This window comes from Quercus robur, chromosome 3 (genome assembly GCF_932294415.1).
Source record: "Quercus robur chromosome 3, dhQueRobu3.1, whole genome shotgun sequence".
Taxonomy (NCBI): Eukaryota; Viridiplantae; Streptophyta; class Magnoliopsida; order Fagales; family Fagaceae; genus Quercus; species Quercus robur.
The window spans coordinates 50,143,265-50,161,542 of record NC_065536.1 but is presented as its reverse complement, the minus strand read 5'-3'; the positions used below and the strand labels follow the sequence as shown (position 1 = coordinate 50,161,542).

The window sequence follows — 18,278 nt, the reverse complement described above, 5'->3', positions numbered from 1 at the left end:
TGTAGTAGCTTTCTTCTTAACTTTCTTTTACTTAGATGAAACTTCCTTTGATTCAACTTTAGTGCTTTCACAGATAATTTTCTGTCACAATGTTTTTGATGACTTTGGTATTTTAGACTATGTATGATAGACAAAAAAGTGATGACTTCATATGAAAATAATTGTCCACCACTTAAAGTTGACTACTTCAACAAATTATGGCAAAAATTGTGATAAATATTGTGATATTAGAAGAAAAGTTGTATCTTTGGTGTTTCTTTTCTTTGGAACATTCCATGGAAAACAAGAAAATGAGCTGAATGCACCCAAAATACGGATCAATATATGATAGGCCATCATGGTTCTTACCTCTCAGAAACTAGGGGCTTTATTTGGTAGTTAAGTCCTAACCATTTTTTTTCTCCAAAAAAAGAAAAAAGAAAAGGAAAAGTCCTAACTGATGTAGGACACAATTTACTATTTAATTATTGTAATTTATTAATTTTGGTATTTAATTTGTAATGTTCGTTATTTTAGATTTAGGGAAATGTTTTTTTAGGTCAAATTTGGTTTCTGTTACGGTTAGGTATTAATTAAGAGTTATTTTAGAATATATTTTCTTATCTCTCAAGTTTTACGGAGCTCTTAAATAAGCCCCTAAGTTTGTAAGTGTTTTTTTTTTTTTTTTTTATAAAAATTATTGATATTAATAAAAATTCAAACTTTTGTCTATTGTTTCTCTAGTGGATTCTAGAACCTTTTTCTCATTGTGGATTCGAGGCTATTTTCAGAGGCAAACGTGTTTTGTTTCTTGTTTTCTAGGAGTAGACGTGGTCTACTTCTTGACGCTTCCACATCTCCATCAGTTGGTATCAGAGCCTTGACTTATCTTGATCTGGTGGCTAATGTTTGAGATAGTAACAATTCTGGTGACAGAAAACTTAGCAAGTATTACGTGACGTACAACTAGCACTCACAAATATCTTTGCTAGGATGCTGTCGTTGGAGCATGGAAACAATAGGGATAACTGTCGCGAAGACATAACTCATAAGCAACCTATTGGGAAGCAAATTTCATATAGGCCTTATAGAATAATTGCAAGTTTTAATGGTTATTTTTGTAAAATGAATTTTCTTGATTGGTTACTTAAACTAGAGGATTTATTTGACTATGAGAATATTTCTGATGAGAAAAAAAAAGTTAAACTTGCTTTGTATAAACTTAGTGAGTATGCCTTACATTAGTGGGAACGAATATAGATCGATAGAATCTGACAAGGTAAAGACAAAATTCATTCATGGCCAAGGATGAAAAAGATGCTTGCTATCAAAATATTATCCTTTGGATTGTGATGACCTTTTGTCGTATACAAAACAAGATTATTATTGGCTAAGAAGTTCACACTTGAATTATTTTGAAGAACCATATATTCCACCATCAAGAGAAGAATTGTATGTTGAACAACATATTTTTCTTGAAGAAAATATAGAGATTTCTAAGGAAATTAATGAAGACATTGTTATAGAAGAAGAATCTGATTAAGATTGTGAAGGAGAATAATGAAAACCCTATTATAAAGAAAAATCTTAAAGTTGAGATGGCAGAGACAATTGAAGAAGAAATTGATGATGAAAGTTTTAAGGATCTCAATGAAATCAAATCATATAATTGTCAATCTCAAGATCCTCTTATTTTGGTGCTAAGCGATACATTGAAGTTTATTGATTTTATTGGGGTTGATAGATTTGATTCAATTGTCATCTCTTATTTGGTAAATCTCTACAATTACATGAAGACCAAGGAAAAAGAAATTCAAGTTGGTTTGTTTATTCCATTGATGAGTTGCATGTATGGAGTGAAGATCAAAGGGCTCAAGTATTCAAAGTATTTGTTTATTTGGAGTAGAAGATTTCAAATTTCAAAGATGAACTCGAGGACAAGTTTGTTTCAAGTGGAGAGGTCTGATGTAGGACACAATTTACTATTTAATTATTGTAATTTATTAATTTTGGCAGTAATTTGTAATTTTCATTATTTTAGATTTAGGGTTATTATTTCCTTGTTTTTAGGTGTTTTTAATGTTTTTTAAGTCAAATTTGGTTCTTGTTATGATTAGGTATTAATTAGGAGTTATTTTAGAATATATATTCTTGTTTGTCAAGTTTTACGGAGCCCTTAAATAAGCTCTTAAGTTTGTAAATGTTTTTTTGGTAACAATTATTGATATTAATAAAAATTCAAATTTTTGTCTATTATTTCTCTAGTGGATTCTAGAACCCTTTCTCCTCGTGGATTCAGGGAATCCTCGTGGATTCGAGGTTATTTTCAAAAGCAAACGTGTTTCATTTCTTGTTTTCTAGATATAGATGTGTTCTGCTTCTTGACGCTTCTGCATCCTACATCACTAACTATTTAGAGTATAGGGAAGGTTCATGGGCTTGACCCATAAGCGTGTCTGAGGTCAGGTAAGTAAGTTAGTCAATTCTACCATTTGGTGACCAACCTCACAAAAAAAATTTCTAGTAACACAAAAAAGGGTATAATTTTTGTCATAATTGTCGGTGTGGTAGATTCTTAGTAGTTGAAAAAAAAAAAAAAGATAGGTTCATATAAAAGTGACAAACAACCATCATAGTCTACTTCTTAGAATAATTATAACAAAAATTATGACTTTTTACGTTGTTCTAGAATTACTTATATTAATTAAGGGCTGTGATAACAGGCACCTCACGGTGCTCGTTAATACCCAGCTTTTATGATAGTCTTAAAGTACTTTATGCTGTCTTTTTACTAGATATTGGTTCAGCTATATAGGAAGAAAGAAAAATTAATAAAGAGACCAAAATACCCTTCTTTTTCACATCTCTCACCAACTCAAGCCTTTAGTCATATTTCTAGGTTTATCCTTACAAAAAAAAGGAAAGAAAATTTTTTGAAAACTCAAGCGTCTCTCACAGGAAAAAAACACCAAACATCTTACAGCCAAAAAAAAAAAAAAAAAAAAAAAAAGAAACTAAAACCACAATCCTCAGACAAGAAACAACCAACATTAGTACATCCCAAAAAAAACCCATCTCATAAGAAACAATTAACATCAGTACATCTAAAAAAAAAAAACATCTCACAGGAAAACAACCAACATCAGTACATCAAAAAAAAAAAAAAAACCATAAGAACATATGAGAGATGCCTGAGATGCCGCCAAAATCAGTGGCAGTGCAATGTTGAAGGGAGGGGCTTCAAATCAAGGTTTTAAATACTAGAATTAAGGGAGACAAACTGGGTTGATGGTGGGGAAATCAAGGAGGAGACGAATTGAGTTAGAAAAGAAAGCTATGAAAAAAATAAAAGACAAAGAAGTTGAGCCAAGAGTTTCATATGGGAGAACATAAATATTTTAAAAGATGAGAAAGGAGAAATAGGCAGAAAGGAGAAGTAGAAAGGTGGATGGGAGAAGATAAAGGTGAAAGAAGATAAGGTTAAGGGTGGAAGAAACGTGTGGTTGAGGAAAAAAAAAGAGAAGTAAAAAAAAAAAAAAAAAAGTAAAAGATGGTTTGAGTGGGATATGTGTCCATGCAAGGAGTTTTACAAAATAAAAATTACAAATTGTGTTACAACATAACAAATTATCACAACAGTTAAGGTATCAAATCTTTCATATGTCAAAATAAAATCAAATAAATTAATAAAATATTAGACTAAGATTGACCACAACTAAAACAAAAAAAGTTGTGAAAATATTGTCACATTTTATTGTATCTCCAAACTTTTTAAATTAGTACTATTTTTCTTTAGAAAAAAAATAGTGCTATTTACACAATATTTTTATAACAATTTCATAATAAAGTTTACGCAATAAGTTGTTATTGGTTCTCATTTGGATCTACTAGTGACGTTAATATTTTTTTTATCTACCATTAGCAGAAAAGAAAAACTAATGAAAACTAATGAAAAAAAGATAGGAAGATCCAATAAGAAATTAAAAGATGAAAAAAGAAGATGAAGATTTGTAACCAAACAAATAAGGAAGAATAAGTGAACATAAATTCACAAGTGCATTAGAGGGAGTTCAAGTCTTAAATTTTCTTCTTCAACTCTTTACCCTTTATTTATTCTACTATACGAGGTTAGGGGTGAGCAACCAACTAGCCGATCCGCCAAAACCAATCCAATTCAACCTAACCCATCGGGTTGGGTCAGTTTTTAGAGGTTGGTGGGTCAAAAAATTTACCTAGCCCAACCCACCTATATTTAATATATATTTAAAAAATATATTATATAATTTTATTATTTATTCTTTTGTTTATCAACCGAGTTAGGATAGAGCTATATGATATCCTACTAACTTTGAAGCACTAATAAAATATTTTGTGTTAGTTTGGTGGTATGCTCAGGTTTATTAGGTTATAAATTTGCTCTTATTTGTATTGGTGTTGTTTGAAAGCTCAATTAATTTTTTTTTTTTTTAATTCCAACCCGATTTAGGTGGGCTAGGTTGGGTTAGATCTTTTTTCGACCTAACTATGGTGGGTCGAATTGAAAATACTCCTTAGTCCAACCCATTGACACCCCTATACGAGGCAATGGTAGTAAGACATGAGATAGTAGGGATTGAAGTAAAATTTTAATTTTGATTGAATTGTTTATGCTATGGATACACCAAAAAGAAAAAAGCTAAAACAATAACAAATACTAATAAGTTGTCAAAGTTGATACTTTAAAGGCCAATAACATTCACTTGATACTTTAGGGACTAAAGCACTGGTTGATAAATATTAGGGACTAACAATGTAATATCAGCATGAATCAAAGTTTAGGTCTGAATCCCTCATAAATGGGCAATTTAAGCATGATTTAAATTTCTTCAAGAATATTTAATTTAAATTAGTATTTATTGAATCCCTTATAAAAATTTAGGTAAATTCATTATAAAAAAAAAAAAAAAAGTAGGAAGAAGTGTTTTAGCACAATGACATAATATTGAAAATGATAATGTGAATATTCACTAGCATAATATTGTCAAAATGGAAATGTAAAACCCAAAAAAAGAAAGACAAGAGAAGCGTCAAAATTAACAAAGGCATTATATTGTCATGGAGAAGCATTTTAAGTCCAATGACATAATATTGTCAAAATTAACAAACACAATATTGCCATATTTTTTTCCTTTTACTCTTAAGAGTTTATGTCTAACATTTCAAAGAAAATATTGGATTCAATCCCATTTCACTTGAAGTACTTTTTTTTTCTTTTTTTTCACACCATTTGAGGAAGTACAATTATCTTTCTCTGGACATGTTGAGATGTTATGGCCAACACGCTTGCAAAGGCCACATGACTTCTTTTTATTTCCTAATTCTTTTCTACCTTTCATTCGTTTTTGCTTCGAGCAACCTTTTGTCTTTGAGGGTAGAGGACAATTAATGAAGCAATCTCCATCAATCATATCATTTAGCATCGACCATATTTTCCTTGTCCACTAAATTTTCATCATCCACCAATAGCAATTCTTTTTCACTTAATGATGCTTCATGACACCAACGTGGTGGTAAATACAAGGATGGAATTTGGTAACAATCTTTATGAAGGAATATACTAAGTATGTGACGACAAAGTATACCCCAAAATTCAAAATTCTTGCAACTACAATATGTCATCTTACCATCCCATGATACTTCGTGCCTTTGACTAGTTTCATCTTTATAATATTGTAGAATAAATTCAATACCATTTTCTTAAAGCACCAAATATTATGTTGCTCTCCCAAACTCCTCTTGAAAAATCTTGAAAGCATAGGGGGTTGTTTGGCATTTTTGTTTAAAGAATAGTTTTTAATGTTTAAACAATAATAACACTTTTGACACGTATTTCTATAACACTCAAACACGTATTTTCACAATACTGAAAATTGAATAACAATACTTAAACACTACTACAAAACGGGCCTTAGGGTGTCAAAACACTATGTGCTTGGTCTTCTAATGGTGACATTGATCTTAAAGAAGAACCTCTATATGTTTCCAACATCGTATCATGTGATTGTGTTTGCTCAATATCTTCAATGGCAAGATCAACCAAAAATTCCAAATAGTAAAATAAATTAAAAAAATTTGTATGACACATGAAGACTACAAATATTAACAAATAAAGAAAATTATATAACAAAAGAAATCAATGGTAAATAATGACTTACTTGTTTGATGAGTTGGATCAAATTTGTGTAAAAACTAACAAATCGTTTAATAAATGCATTTATACTTTCCAATCTTCTGGTTGTTGTCATTCCACCAAAACAATGCCCACCAAGGTAACATGGTATCCAAAAGTGCTTGATTTGATATAAACCAATTACATGTTTGTTAGAGAGCATGTCATATTTTGTCATAACTTGAAGCCATTGATCGTCAAACTCTTCACTTAACCCTAACTTATATAACTTATAGAAGTCCATGCACCGATTTGAATATTGAGTACGAAGAATTGACGTAAACCAACCTCTAAATTTAGCAGTAATATGCCATATACAAAAGGCATCCTTTGTAGCCGGTAATTCTTTTGATATTGCGTCTGTAATCCATAGATCTTGGTTCGTCAAAATTTCCTTGGGTTACTTCTTCATTAAGCATGCAAAAGTTTGCTAATCAAATACAAATTTACTAAAGATGAAAATATTTCAAAGGATATACGTTATTATTCTACTAATTAATCAAATAAAATTTAAAAAATAATTGTACAAATATATAAAACAAAGAATGTACCTTCATTTACCATCGAAAGGCACTTGTTGTTTCATTTTGAAGAAGTGCACAACCAAAGAGAATTGTCTTTCCATGATTATTGACACTAACAAAAATACCAAAAGACATATCATAAGCATTCCTCTTATAAGTAGTATAAAAAACAACCACGTCTCCATATTTTTGGTACCAATCAAAACAATGAGTAGGTGATCAAAAAATATGCTCCAATCTATTTTCTTCATCGGTTGTAAATGCATATTGGAATCTAAAGTTCTCTTCTTTAGTAACTTTGTAAAATTGTAGGAGATCCATGACATCATTCTTTGCATTCTTCCTCCTCATTTTCATATAAAGATTATGAATATCCCTTTGAAAAAATGGAAGTTGTCCATGTTTCAAATGCTTCTTAAGTTCCATGACACACATTACCTTTCTAATTGAAAGTCCAGCTTCTTTCAAGAAGAAAATGCATTTTTCATCATCTATAGTGATAACTTGATTGGCTGGAAGAAATCGCACTTCTAAAGGGGAGAACAAATCATAATTGTGGTCTGCAACTGTAACGACCCAAGGAAAAGCTCTAGCCACATCTGCGCCATACCTCAAAAGGACTAGTCACAATTGAGGCTCCTTATAGGTGTCAATAAAGCCCAGATCTACCCAGTAATTACCCAATGAGGGACTTATCACACACCCACACACACATCACATAATCAATCAAATTGGGGTATCACAACAACAAATTTAGTGACATGCCATTCTCGAGGAAAAATATCAAATGACTTTCGCAAAATGATACTTAGATGAGCTTTACATCCACATTTTAAAGACTTCCTATTTCGTTGCTCCTTAGATGGATCCATTATTTTTAGTGGTTGTTTACCTTGTTGATGACAAAAGAAATCACATCTTACTTTTTTTTTTCTCAGTACTACCTTTTCGCATTGTAAAACCATATCAATTTGCATAATTTTTATAGAAAATGAAAGCTTCTTCTTCACTAGGAAAACATTGACCAACAAAAGGCCTATTGAATTTATATCTTCATGTTCTTCAATAACTCCCATTTCATCTATTGGACATTCATTACAATAAATTATTTCATCTCCATAAGTATTATTATTTTTTCCATCATTTGGAAGCTCAGTTAATTCAACACAATTCTTTGAAACACTTCCTTGAACCTTACTTGCAATCAAATCATCATCAACTTGTGCTATATTAAAACAAAAATTAAAAAAACAATCAACATCATATTATATGATATATGAATTATATATTACAAATAAAATGAAAATAATAATACATTCTTGAGACAATTCATTTAAGTCAAAACAAATTGAAGAGTTTCACTTGCATCTGCATTGTCATCCATTGGTGCTATATTAAAACAAGAGTTTAAAATATAAACATCATATTCTATGATAAATGAAATGTAAATTTACAAATAAAATAAAATTATAAAACATTCTTGAAGGGGTTCATTTATTAAGTCAAAACAATTTTTTGGAGTAAAGTAATGAGTTTCACTTACAACTACATTCCCATCTATTAGTGCTATAACACATGAATTAGAAATAAGAATTAACATCATATTAATTTTGGTGCTATATTAAAATAAGAGTTTAAAAATATTCTATGATAAATGAAATATAAATCACTAATAAAATAAAACTAGTCGCTAACCCGTGTGATGCACGGGAAACCTATTGACTATGAAAAAAAAAATCCAACAATGAAAGAAGAATTTAAATTATCATTTATGCAATGTTGTTAACAGTGCCAAACAGCCTTAAAAATAAACTTATAGATCATAAAAATATAATTATAAATTAATATAGTATTGATAACACTACACCCGAACTTTAATATGTTTAATATAGAACTCTTGATCTAACTTCAAAATAAATTCTACAAAATAGGAATATATTTTTTTAAATCAAGTTAAGAAAATAGAAAAACTATTAAATTCATGAAAGCAATCTTAGAAGAAAGTGAACAAATAACAATGCTATTTACATTCAATGACACATATTGAGAGTATATAGGAACAATAACGAAACAACTCAAACTTGTGAGCTACTATGAGTAAAAAGAAAAAAGAAAAACCCTTGTGTAGTAGCCTCAATTGATGGCTATTACATACTGGATCTATTTCAACTGAGTTTCAATTCAAGTGTTTATCTAAAATTTTAAGATTTTCATCAATCTTTGGATTGAATTTTTTGCATAACTTGGTTAATTGTATAGTCACTCTATTTTCACCCTTAGACACCACAGTAAACACACAACTATGATTAAGTTGTCACAAAAGGTTTTATTTTATTTTTTATTTTTTTATTTTCTTTTTCAATTCACCAATCTATGAAGTTTTTGGGGTTAAGGTGAAAATTCTAGAGAAATCAACAAATAGTCAAAGGCTTCGATTATATTGTACAGTCACACTATTTCCACCAAAGTTTTAAATTCCGTTTTAAAGGTTGTTCCGAATTAGCTACTGGAACGGAATATTTTGGTATCAGTGTGTGTCGATGCACCATTTCAGGATAACGCACCATATATATATTTAAATATATATATATATATATATAAAATAAAATTATTATTATTTATTATTATTAAGCTAAAGTTTTTAAATTGATTTCTTCAAAAAAAAAAAAAAGTTTAAAAAACGATTATATATAAAATTCTATCCTGGAAACTTTTCAAAAATTCATCATTCCTAAGCACGTGACTCATTGCCTCATATATCCTCAGCCACTACCCTTCTTCCTTTCTTATTTTTACTTTTTCATTATCACAAAACCTTTTCAAACTCTCTCCTCATCTTTTTTCACTTTCCTTTAATTTAGAGTCTTTAGCCAGAACTCTAACCTTCTCGCCAAATCACAATAGTGTTGAGTACCTTATAACAATCAGACCTACTCATTCCCCATGATCAACTGAGATCAAGTACACGGAATCGAGCAAATCAGCAAATAAGGCTAGCTTTTTATTTTGGCCTGGAAAGTGTATTTCAGCCAAAATGCCGAAATTTCAGATTTTTTTTTTTCTCTCTTAGAAGATGTGGGTGGTTTTGGTTTGTATTGGGCTTGTGGTATAAAGGGAGATGGGAATGAAAGGGAGCAGAAAGGTCGATCAGGACAGATGAGTGGTGGGGGAATGACAGAGAGCTATATTGGGTTTGGATGTGAATCTGCGTTTTATAGGAAGGAGAAAGCTATATTGGGTTTGGCTGTGGATCTGCGTTTTGGAGGAAGAGAAGGCAGAGCATCATGAAAGGGAAAGGCAGAGCATCAGGTTGCATCGGGTTTTAGAAAAGTTTTATTACGTTTTTTGTTTTTTGTTTTTTTTAAATTGTGCTGATGAGGAAAATTGTGAGAGTTTCAAAAGTTTCAGTTATATATATATATAGATTACAATACCTTCTTGAAGTGGTTCATTTAAGTCAAAGCAATCTTTTGGAGCAAAGTATTGAGTCTCACTTGCAACTACATCCTTATCCATTAGTGTTACAATATACATGTATCAAAAATAGAAATTAACATAATATTAATTTTAACCTATTTTTATAAAACAACTATGAATCAAATAAAATACAATAGTGGTACTTTGTTTAATTATTTCTCAATTCTTCATTGACATTTCTTCATCCCTTCTTTTCTTTGATATTGGCAAAGGGGAAGATTGAGTTTGATATTGGTAAAGTAAAAGAAAGTGAATAGTAAAATATTGATAAAATAAGATTTGATGGAAAATAAAAAAATGAAAGGATGGAAAATGTATTAAAAGGACAATTTTGTCCAAATTTTTATTGCCAGCTGTGTGGTGTTTTTTCTCTTTTTACTCAATTTTTTGTTAATGTGAGACCCACATTAACAAACCTTAACAAAAACCATACAGTGCTTGTTAAACGTTTGCCATTAATTAATACATTTTCAAGATTGTTGAGAAAAGTCGAAAACTAAAAGGCTCGCACTTTCTTGCCTATTTCTTCCGAAGACTATCCCCCAAGGTAATAACTCCTTAAAAAGGAGGAAAAAAAAAGAAGAAAGCACGTACGAGTTTTCATTTTCCGAGAACTTTCAGATTAGGCTCAACGAACTACGTGTCTGCCAAAAGTATAAATCGAGGTCTCATAACTCAGCCTTACAGTCAACTCTTATTCACAGTCGTCTAGTAAATATACTTTTGCCAGTTTATAGCCTTGGTCTTCATAGCTAGCCACGAATATTAAGCTGCTTATTTTCGTGGAACTACATTGAATACTTTCTCAAATCTCCCCTTGAACTCTTTGTTTATATAATCTTATTTCAGTTGTCGTCGAATTAACCATGAACAAATGCAGTGCATACAACCGTGTATTCCAACATTTTGATGAAGACAAAGATGGTAAAATCTCAGCCCTGGAACTGTGTCGTTGCATTGAATCAATAGGTGGCGGGTTGCTGATGGAAGAGGCTGAGACAGTGATTGAATCCTTGGACTCAGATGGAGGTGGGTTGCTGGGGTCGGAGGATTTTGTTGGTTTAATGGAAAGTGGGAGTGAAGAAGAGAAAATAAAGGACTTGAGAGAAGCCTTTGAGATGTATGACACAGATGGAGCCGAATGCATCACACCAAAGAGTCTGAAGAGTATGCTTAGCCGACTTGGCGAGTCAAGAGCCCTTGAAGAATGTGTTGTTATGATTAACCAGTTTGATCTTGATGGCAATGGGGTGCTTAATTTTGAAGAGTTCAAGGACATGATGATACATTGAGTCATGTGCCGCGTAGATTTTTTTTTGGGAAATTTAAGAAGTATGTAGTTGAGTAACAAACCTCTTTTTAGTGTTGAATAGTGTGGTGTGATATTTTTATGTCCTTTGTCAAAATAATACCATTTAATGTATTTTTGGGCCTTGCAACAACCCTATACCTCTCATGCCTTAACGCTTTCCTAGCATCACGGGCCTAACAGTTCAATTATGGGAATTCACTTTACGACGAGGGTGGCACCAACGGAGACAAGAAGACACAGGAGTAAAAAATTAAAGATTCAGACAGGAAAAGATAGAGTAGAAAGAACACAACACAACTATCACCTGCTAGAAACAGATGGCTCTGATACCATAAGGGGGGAGGGGTGGAAGTGCACAATATATATATATATATATATATATTAAAAGCTTTTTTTTACAATGTGAATGTTGGGTTATTTTATCTTTTTTAGTTGGCAATGTGATTGGCGATTTCATCTAAAAAAATTGCACTTTCTAATTAAAATTTGACATTAGTAATAGAATAGTAGAATGACAAAAAACTGGGTGTAAATACTTGTAGATTTTGTGACGGGTGTAAAAAATTGTACTTCTTACTTCATGTGACCGAAGCCTTGTAGATTTTGCGTCTCCCATCACATGTATCGTTCAATAATCTGTAACAGAGCTTCTAGTACTAATTCAAAAAGTAGCTCCTTGCAAAGACAAACATATCGGCAATGATAAGTAAAAATTGTAGTTTTTGAGAAAATGGTTTTAAGATGGAAGATAATTTTGTTGATTGCATTGTAGGGGACACAATTATACTTTAGATGAAAGATAATTTGTGAAAGTCTAGCATGGGTGATCACCCTAGGGGTTTGTGAATCTTCTGTTTTCCTCTATTTGGGGTCTCCTGGGGCTTACTGTATAGTTCGTATGTCAGATGTTTTATTCTTGGCTATTTATCCCTTTTTCTTATATTATGTATGATTATTTTTGTTATTTTCATGAAGAAACTGGCGTCTTCACCATTATCTTAAGATACCCATTCATTGTGCCATGGGTCATTTTTGTTTAGGATTTTCTCTTGCTTGCTCGGGTTGTGCGTAAATTGGGAGTATTACAAAGTTTATTACAATTTTGCATCACACTGTTATAGTTCTTTCATTTTAAAGCTTATAGATTGATAGGCCAAAAAAGTATTGACCTTTTGTGATTAAATTAATTGATTAATTAGCCAAGTTTATTAATTAATCAAATTAACATGCAAAGCGCGCGGTAGCATAAACAAATCACCAATTAAACTAAGTATGCAGCGGAAAATAAATTGACACAGTGATATGTTTAAAAATGGGGAAAACCTACACGGCAAAAATCCCACCGGGTGATTTTCAAGTCACCACTCCCGAAATTTCATTATTATCATAACAAGCGGTTATAAATAAAAGAATCTCAATACTTTATATCAACCTACATTTGAACCCTTACCCCAATACCCAATTGGACTTGTTCTATAGTGACAATTTCTCCTTTTGATGCATGGTTCCCAAGTACGTGACTAACCAGTTGCACGGATCCCAGTACGCGACTTCAATCACCAACTAGAGAAGGTTGTTGGCTGCAAAGTTTTTCAGTTCATCTACACGATGAAGATCAAGAAGATGCTTGGTCACAAAACCCTACGGTGCACAAAACACAGCAACTTCTTCAGAAGAGATGAACTAGGGCAAAACTTTGTCTCCGGTCACAATTTGCTTGAACAGACTTTTCTCAAAGCTTGTGCAACTCGTGAACTCTTTGACAGCCCTTAAAATAATCCTTTTATATGTCTAGGGTTAGGAGAAAAGAAGTTCTAAAGACACATTCACGGATTCCAAGAAAACAAATCAGAATTTCTGATTCTTTCATAAACCTCAATAGATAGAAGGTGTCGAGTAGTTGTCGAGCAGGTGTCGAGCACACGGGTTGAACAACTTCTTAAACCTCGACACATGCTAGCTGTTGAGTTTTAATGAACTTGCACTTCTCAACTTGTTTATTGGACAAACTTGATGACTTCAACACTTGATCTTGAAACACAGTTTCTTGAAGTATTAAAAACACCTAGATCTACCCAATTACAATTAAAGTACGTTTTGTCAAAGGATTAGCCAATTACATAAAATAGAACATATGTTCCTAATAAGTGAATCACATATGTCCTAACATAGATTTGGCTGTTTCAAATAGTTTCTAAAGGTTCCATCAAATGTGAATTCTTTCATTATATTGCTATCAATAGTGAATTTTTTCATTCCTCTCTTCCAAATTCTATTAGATAAACGGTGTTCTTTGTATATATTGATTATATTAGTTGGGTTTACACAATATATATGTTTATACATGTTTTGAATTAAAAAAAAAAATTGTGCATACCAAACACCAAAAAACGTTCCAAGCTCATTTTCAAGGTCATTATACCAAATACTGGAAAATGAGACAGTTTTCTAGAAAATATTTTTTAGAAAATGACCAATTTTCCATAAAACATTAATGTTGAAAAAAATAGAGCATTAGTAAAACAACAAACTCAACTCTAGAGTTGTAGTGGTTTCTAACTTGAACTATGACTGCTTTTGGGAAATTTAGTGTCACTGCTTGCACAAAAAAAAACCCAAGTGTTGACATGAGCTTTAATAATTAGCACATTGTGTTGATCCCAGTTTTCATGAGTGTATTTGAGATTAAGTCCAAATCTCATAGGGAGTGGCCCCACCCCCCACACTCACATAGGTGAAATTTTTCAACGATGCTCATGTAATTCTGACACTTAACTCATATGAGCTACAAATTTTATTAAGAGTTTAATCGACCTCTCCTACATTATGCGCTTACACCATAAGGATGAAAAATCATAAAATTAATTACAAATAAATAATTAAAATATATAAATAGTACATTTCTTACGACCATCACATGGTTTGTTTTTCTCATTGAACCCAGTTCTTAGGATCTTTGGTCCTTGGGTTGGGTATCCTCATACATAGCTCATGGATCTATGGACTTTAGTCCCATCCCTGTCAATGTATTCTTGACCCTAAGGGCTTCTTGGTAAATGGATTTGTAAGAATATCACAAGATTTAATATAATCCATAATTATGATGCCACTACTTAAATAAGAATGCACAATGCTATGTTTTTTTTCTTATAGGTCTGGATTTACCGTTGTAATAACGGTTTTAATTCCATCGATTGTGGGCTATCACATTGTATTAATATGGGTGGAATTAGCTTTTCCCAAAGTGGAATCTCATAAGACAAATCTCTAAGCCAATATGCATCTTCACTAGCTGAAACTAAGGGTTCGTTTGGTTGGGGAGATGGAAAAGTGGGAGATAGAAAATGGGTAGAAGATGAGAAAATTGGAGGATAAAAAAAAATTTAGGTTATGTTTGGTAACAGCTTTTGTTTTCTATTTTCAAAAACTTGTTTTTGGGAATATAAAGAAAAAACAATTTTCTTGTATTTTTGAAATCAAAAACATGTTTTGTAAGTTGAAATTAAAAAAATAGTTTTTTAAAGAAAAAATCAAAAATACTAAAATATATTGTTATTTGGATTTGAACTCTAATGCTAACTCATTAAATGAGACAGATTTATCAAATTAAATGCGTGTTTTCATTGACTTTTGAAAATTAGAAACTGAAAACAGGCTTTGCATGTTTTCAGTTTCTTTCACAAATTGAGCTTTGAAAACAATTTTTGTTTTTTGTCCATTTTGGGTTGCCAAACAAGTTTTTTAGTCTCAAAAATAGAAAAAAAAATTTTCAAAACAAAAAATAAGAATAAAAAACAGTTACCAAACATACCCTTAGTTTCTGTCATTTGTATTTGGTTGGAATGGTGTAAAAGTGGAGGGATGGAAAACTTTTTGTTTGGTTGAGAAGAAAAAATTGAAGAAAACTTTTTGGGGAAATTACACTTGGCTCACTTGTAGTTTACCTAAAAAACACTTTTGCCTACCTGTGGTTTAAAAATTAACACTTTGCCCACCTGAAGTTAGTTTCGTTTGTCTCCCGTTACCCCACCTCTGTTAAAAATAGGGGTAAATTTGTATTTTTATTACCCTTTTATGCCTCTCTTTTCTCAAAACATAAAAAAAACTAAAAAAATCAAGGGAAAAGAAGATCTAAATACTATAATCTCTCTTTCACACATACATCATTTGATTCTCTTTTTAACGTTTCAATTATACATAATGTCACTTTATTATGCTTTTTGTTTGATCTTTAACTGAGGGTTCAAATGAATACCTATGAGGAATTTGTCACAAGTTTCAAATGTATAGTGGGTTTTCTCTCAACTACGCTCATCAAAAGCTTCTAATGCACTCGACAACTTGGTGTTTCCAGTGCGAGTGACAATATGCTCTACCTGCCAGTTACTATTCTTAACATATTTTCATTTTTCCACTTCCTCTTCTATTTGCCTTTCTAGTCTTTGCTCTTGTGAACACAATAGGGAGTCGCCACCTAGTTTTGGCAATGGTCTAGGAACCATATATATAGCGTCCTCTCAATAAAGGACCTTTTGATTTTACTACTAGAGATATGGGTTTGGAGTTAAGGTATGGTCTTATGAAAGTCTTAGGCACCCAAAACTAGCCAACCCTAAGGTTGGCTTCCCTTCATTGTGTCTTATGTCTTAATTCTATTAAAGGCACACCCAATATTGTATCTATTCTCACACACACACTAGCATACATTTAACAATCAACATGACATCAATCATCCCTAACCATACATCTATCATGGCATCTCCTAACATTCATCTAGCATACATGTCATATCATCATGGCATCTCATCACACTATAAACCTTAATCATGCTCCTATCTCACATCATACATCTAGCATACATGTTAACCAAACCTAGCATTCATCTAACATGGTATAACATAAACCCTAGCATACATCTAGTATCATGTCATCTAGTTGTATGCATATGCATACTTCGAGCTTGCATACGCATGCAAGAAGCACGCACACGTAGACACGCCCTAAACCTTAACCTAGAAATAGAAAATGACTTAAAAGCTTAAATCTAACATCCTATCATGCTCAAAACAAAGGAAATACATAACCTTAATCTAAACAAACATGTTTTAGCATAAACAAAGCAAAAAGAAGAAGATCAAAAACATAATTAAAAGCAGAAATAAAAGAGAAAGCTTAAAAAGAATACCTCAAAGCAAAAGCTCTTAGGCTTGATTTTTGACCGTTCCCTTCAGTCAAATCTATTCACAAATCAATAAAAATGCGATTAGTAATATTAAAATTCAAAGATCAAGGCCAGAAAATGTCCTAATCAAATAAAATTAACTTGAGAATGTTGTGTGAAAAATTCCCTCTTTGATTCACTATTTCTAGTGAACCTTAGTGTTTTCCTGTGAGATTTCTGTGTGTTTTGAAAAGGTATCATGTATGGCTATTTATATTGTGAAAATGGGGGTTTGGAACGGCTCCCAAACAATGTGGGATTCATTCCAAACCTCAGTCTTTAATGCAAAAAACTGTCTTTCATAGGTTTCTGAAACCCTACCCACGTACATAGGCTTGCGCCTATGTACGCAGGCTTTAAGGCTGCATACGTAGGTTCATTCCCGCGTACGCAGGCCAAAGGTTTCCTTTGGCCTTTATTTTCCAAAAATAAATTTTTTGCTCATTAAAAAGTTATATTTTCCATTTTAACATCTCTCAAGTCAATTTGTGATCTGATTGGGCTCTAATCCGACCTTGGGTCTTATAATTTCGGCATCATTGGGGAACAGAGACCCGAGTCGTAAGGGTACAAAATACAGTGTCTACAACCCTCTCTTTTGTTTCGATTATTTAGTATAAATGATCAAATTCTACAATTTGTCAACAAGACGACAATGGTTGTGTGCTTGTCTTAAGTGGTAAAAAGCAGAATTTTCTTGTGACAAATGATCATAAGCGTTCATTTGAACCCTCAGTTAAAGATCAAACAATAAGCATAATAAAGTGACATTATGCAGAATTGAAACATTAAAAAGAGAATCAATTGATGTATGTGTGAGAGAGAGATTATAACTGTTAGATCTTCCTTTCTCTTGATTTTTTAGTTTTTTATGTTTTGAGAGAAGAGAGACATAATAAGGTAACAAAAATACAAATTTACCCCTATTTTTAACAGAGGTCGGTAACGGGAGACAAACGGAACTAACCTTAGGTGGGTAAAGTGCCAGTTTTTAAACCATAGACAGGCAAAATGTTTTTCGGGCAAACCACAGGTGAGCAAAGTGTAATTTTCCCAAATTTTCTGTTCTGTTCATCTTCGGTACATTGCTATTTCATCGCCTCCATCTCGGCAGTCTTGGACGTGACCACACTTAAGGCCTCGGTAACCTTGAGGTTGACCTCCTCAACCCTTTTCACAAGGGTCTCCACCTTCTTCTCTACCATAGCTTGAGCTATTTTAAGACGGTGGATCAAGTCTGCCAGACTTTGGAGTTCGCTTTTGAAGTGCTGCCTCAAGGCAATCCCCTTCTCTAGGTCCTTGGCTACCTTTTTCAAACGAGCCTCCAATACTTGAATTCACTGGCTAGTCTGCAGGAGAATCAAAGGAAACATCAATATTAAAAGCGAAAAGAGATGTGACAAAAATATATAAATACAAAATGTGAAACTCCTTACCACATGTGGACACAACGAAGGAGTCACCACTTAGTTTTGCAATGGCCTAGGAACTATGAATATAGCGTCCTTTCGAGGAAGGACCATTGATCTTACTACCAGATATATGGGTTCGGAGTTT

General features: G+C 32.2%; 1 protein-coding gene across 1 annotated transcript; it reads left to right on the top strand.

The window, feature by feature from the left end:
• Positions 1-11,054: 11,054 nt before the first annotated feature.
• LOC126718217 (putative calcium-binding protein CML19) lies at positions 11,055-11,703 on the top strand. The gene has a single exon (XM_050420311.1). It carries the CDS (start codon positions 11,055-11,057, stop codon positions 11,478-11,480), a length of 426 nt encoding a protein of 141 aa, XP_050276268.1. The 3' UTR covers positions 11,481-11,703.
• Positions 11,704-18,278: the final 6,575 nt, after the last annotated feature.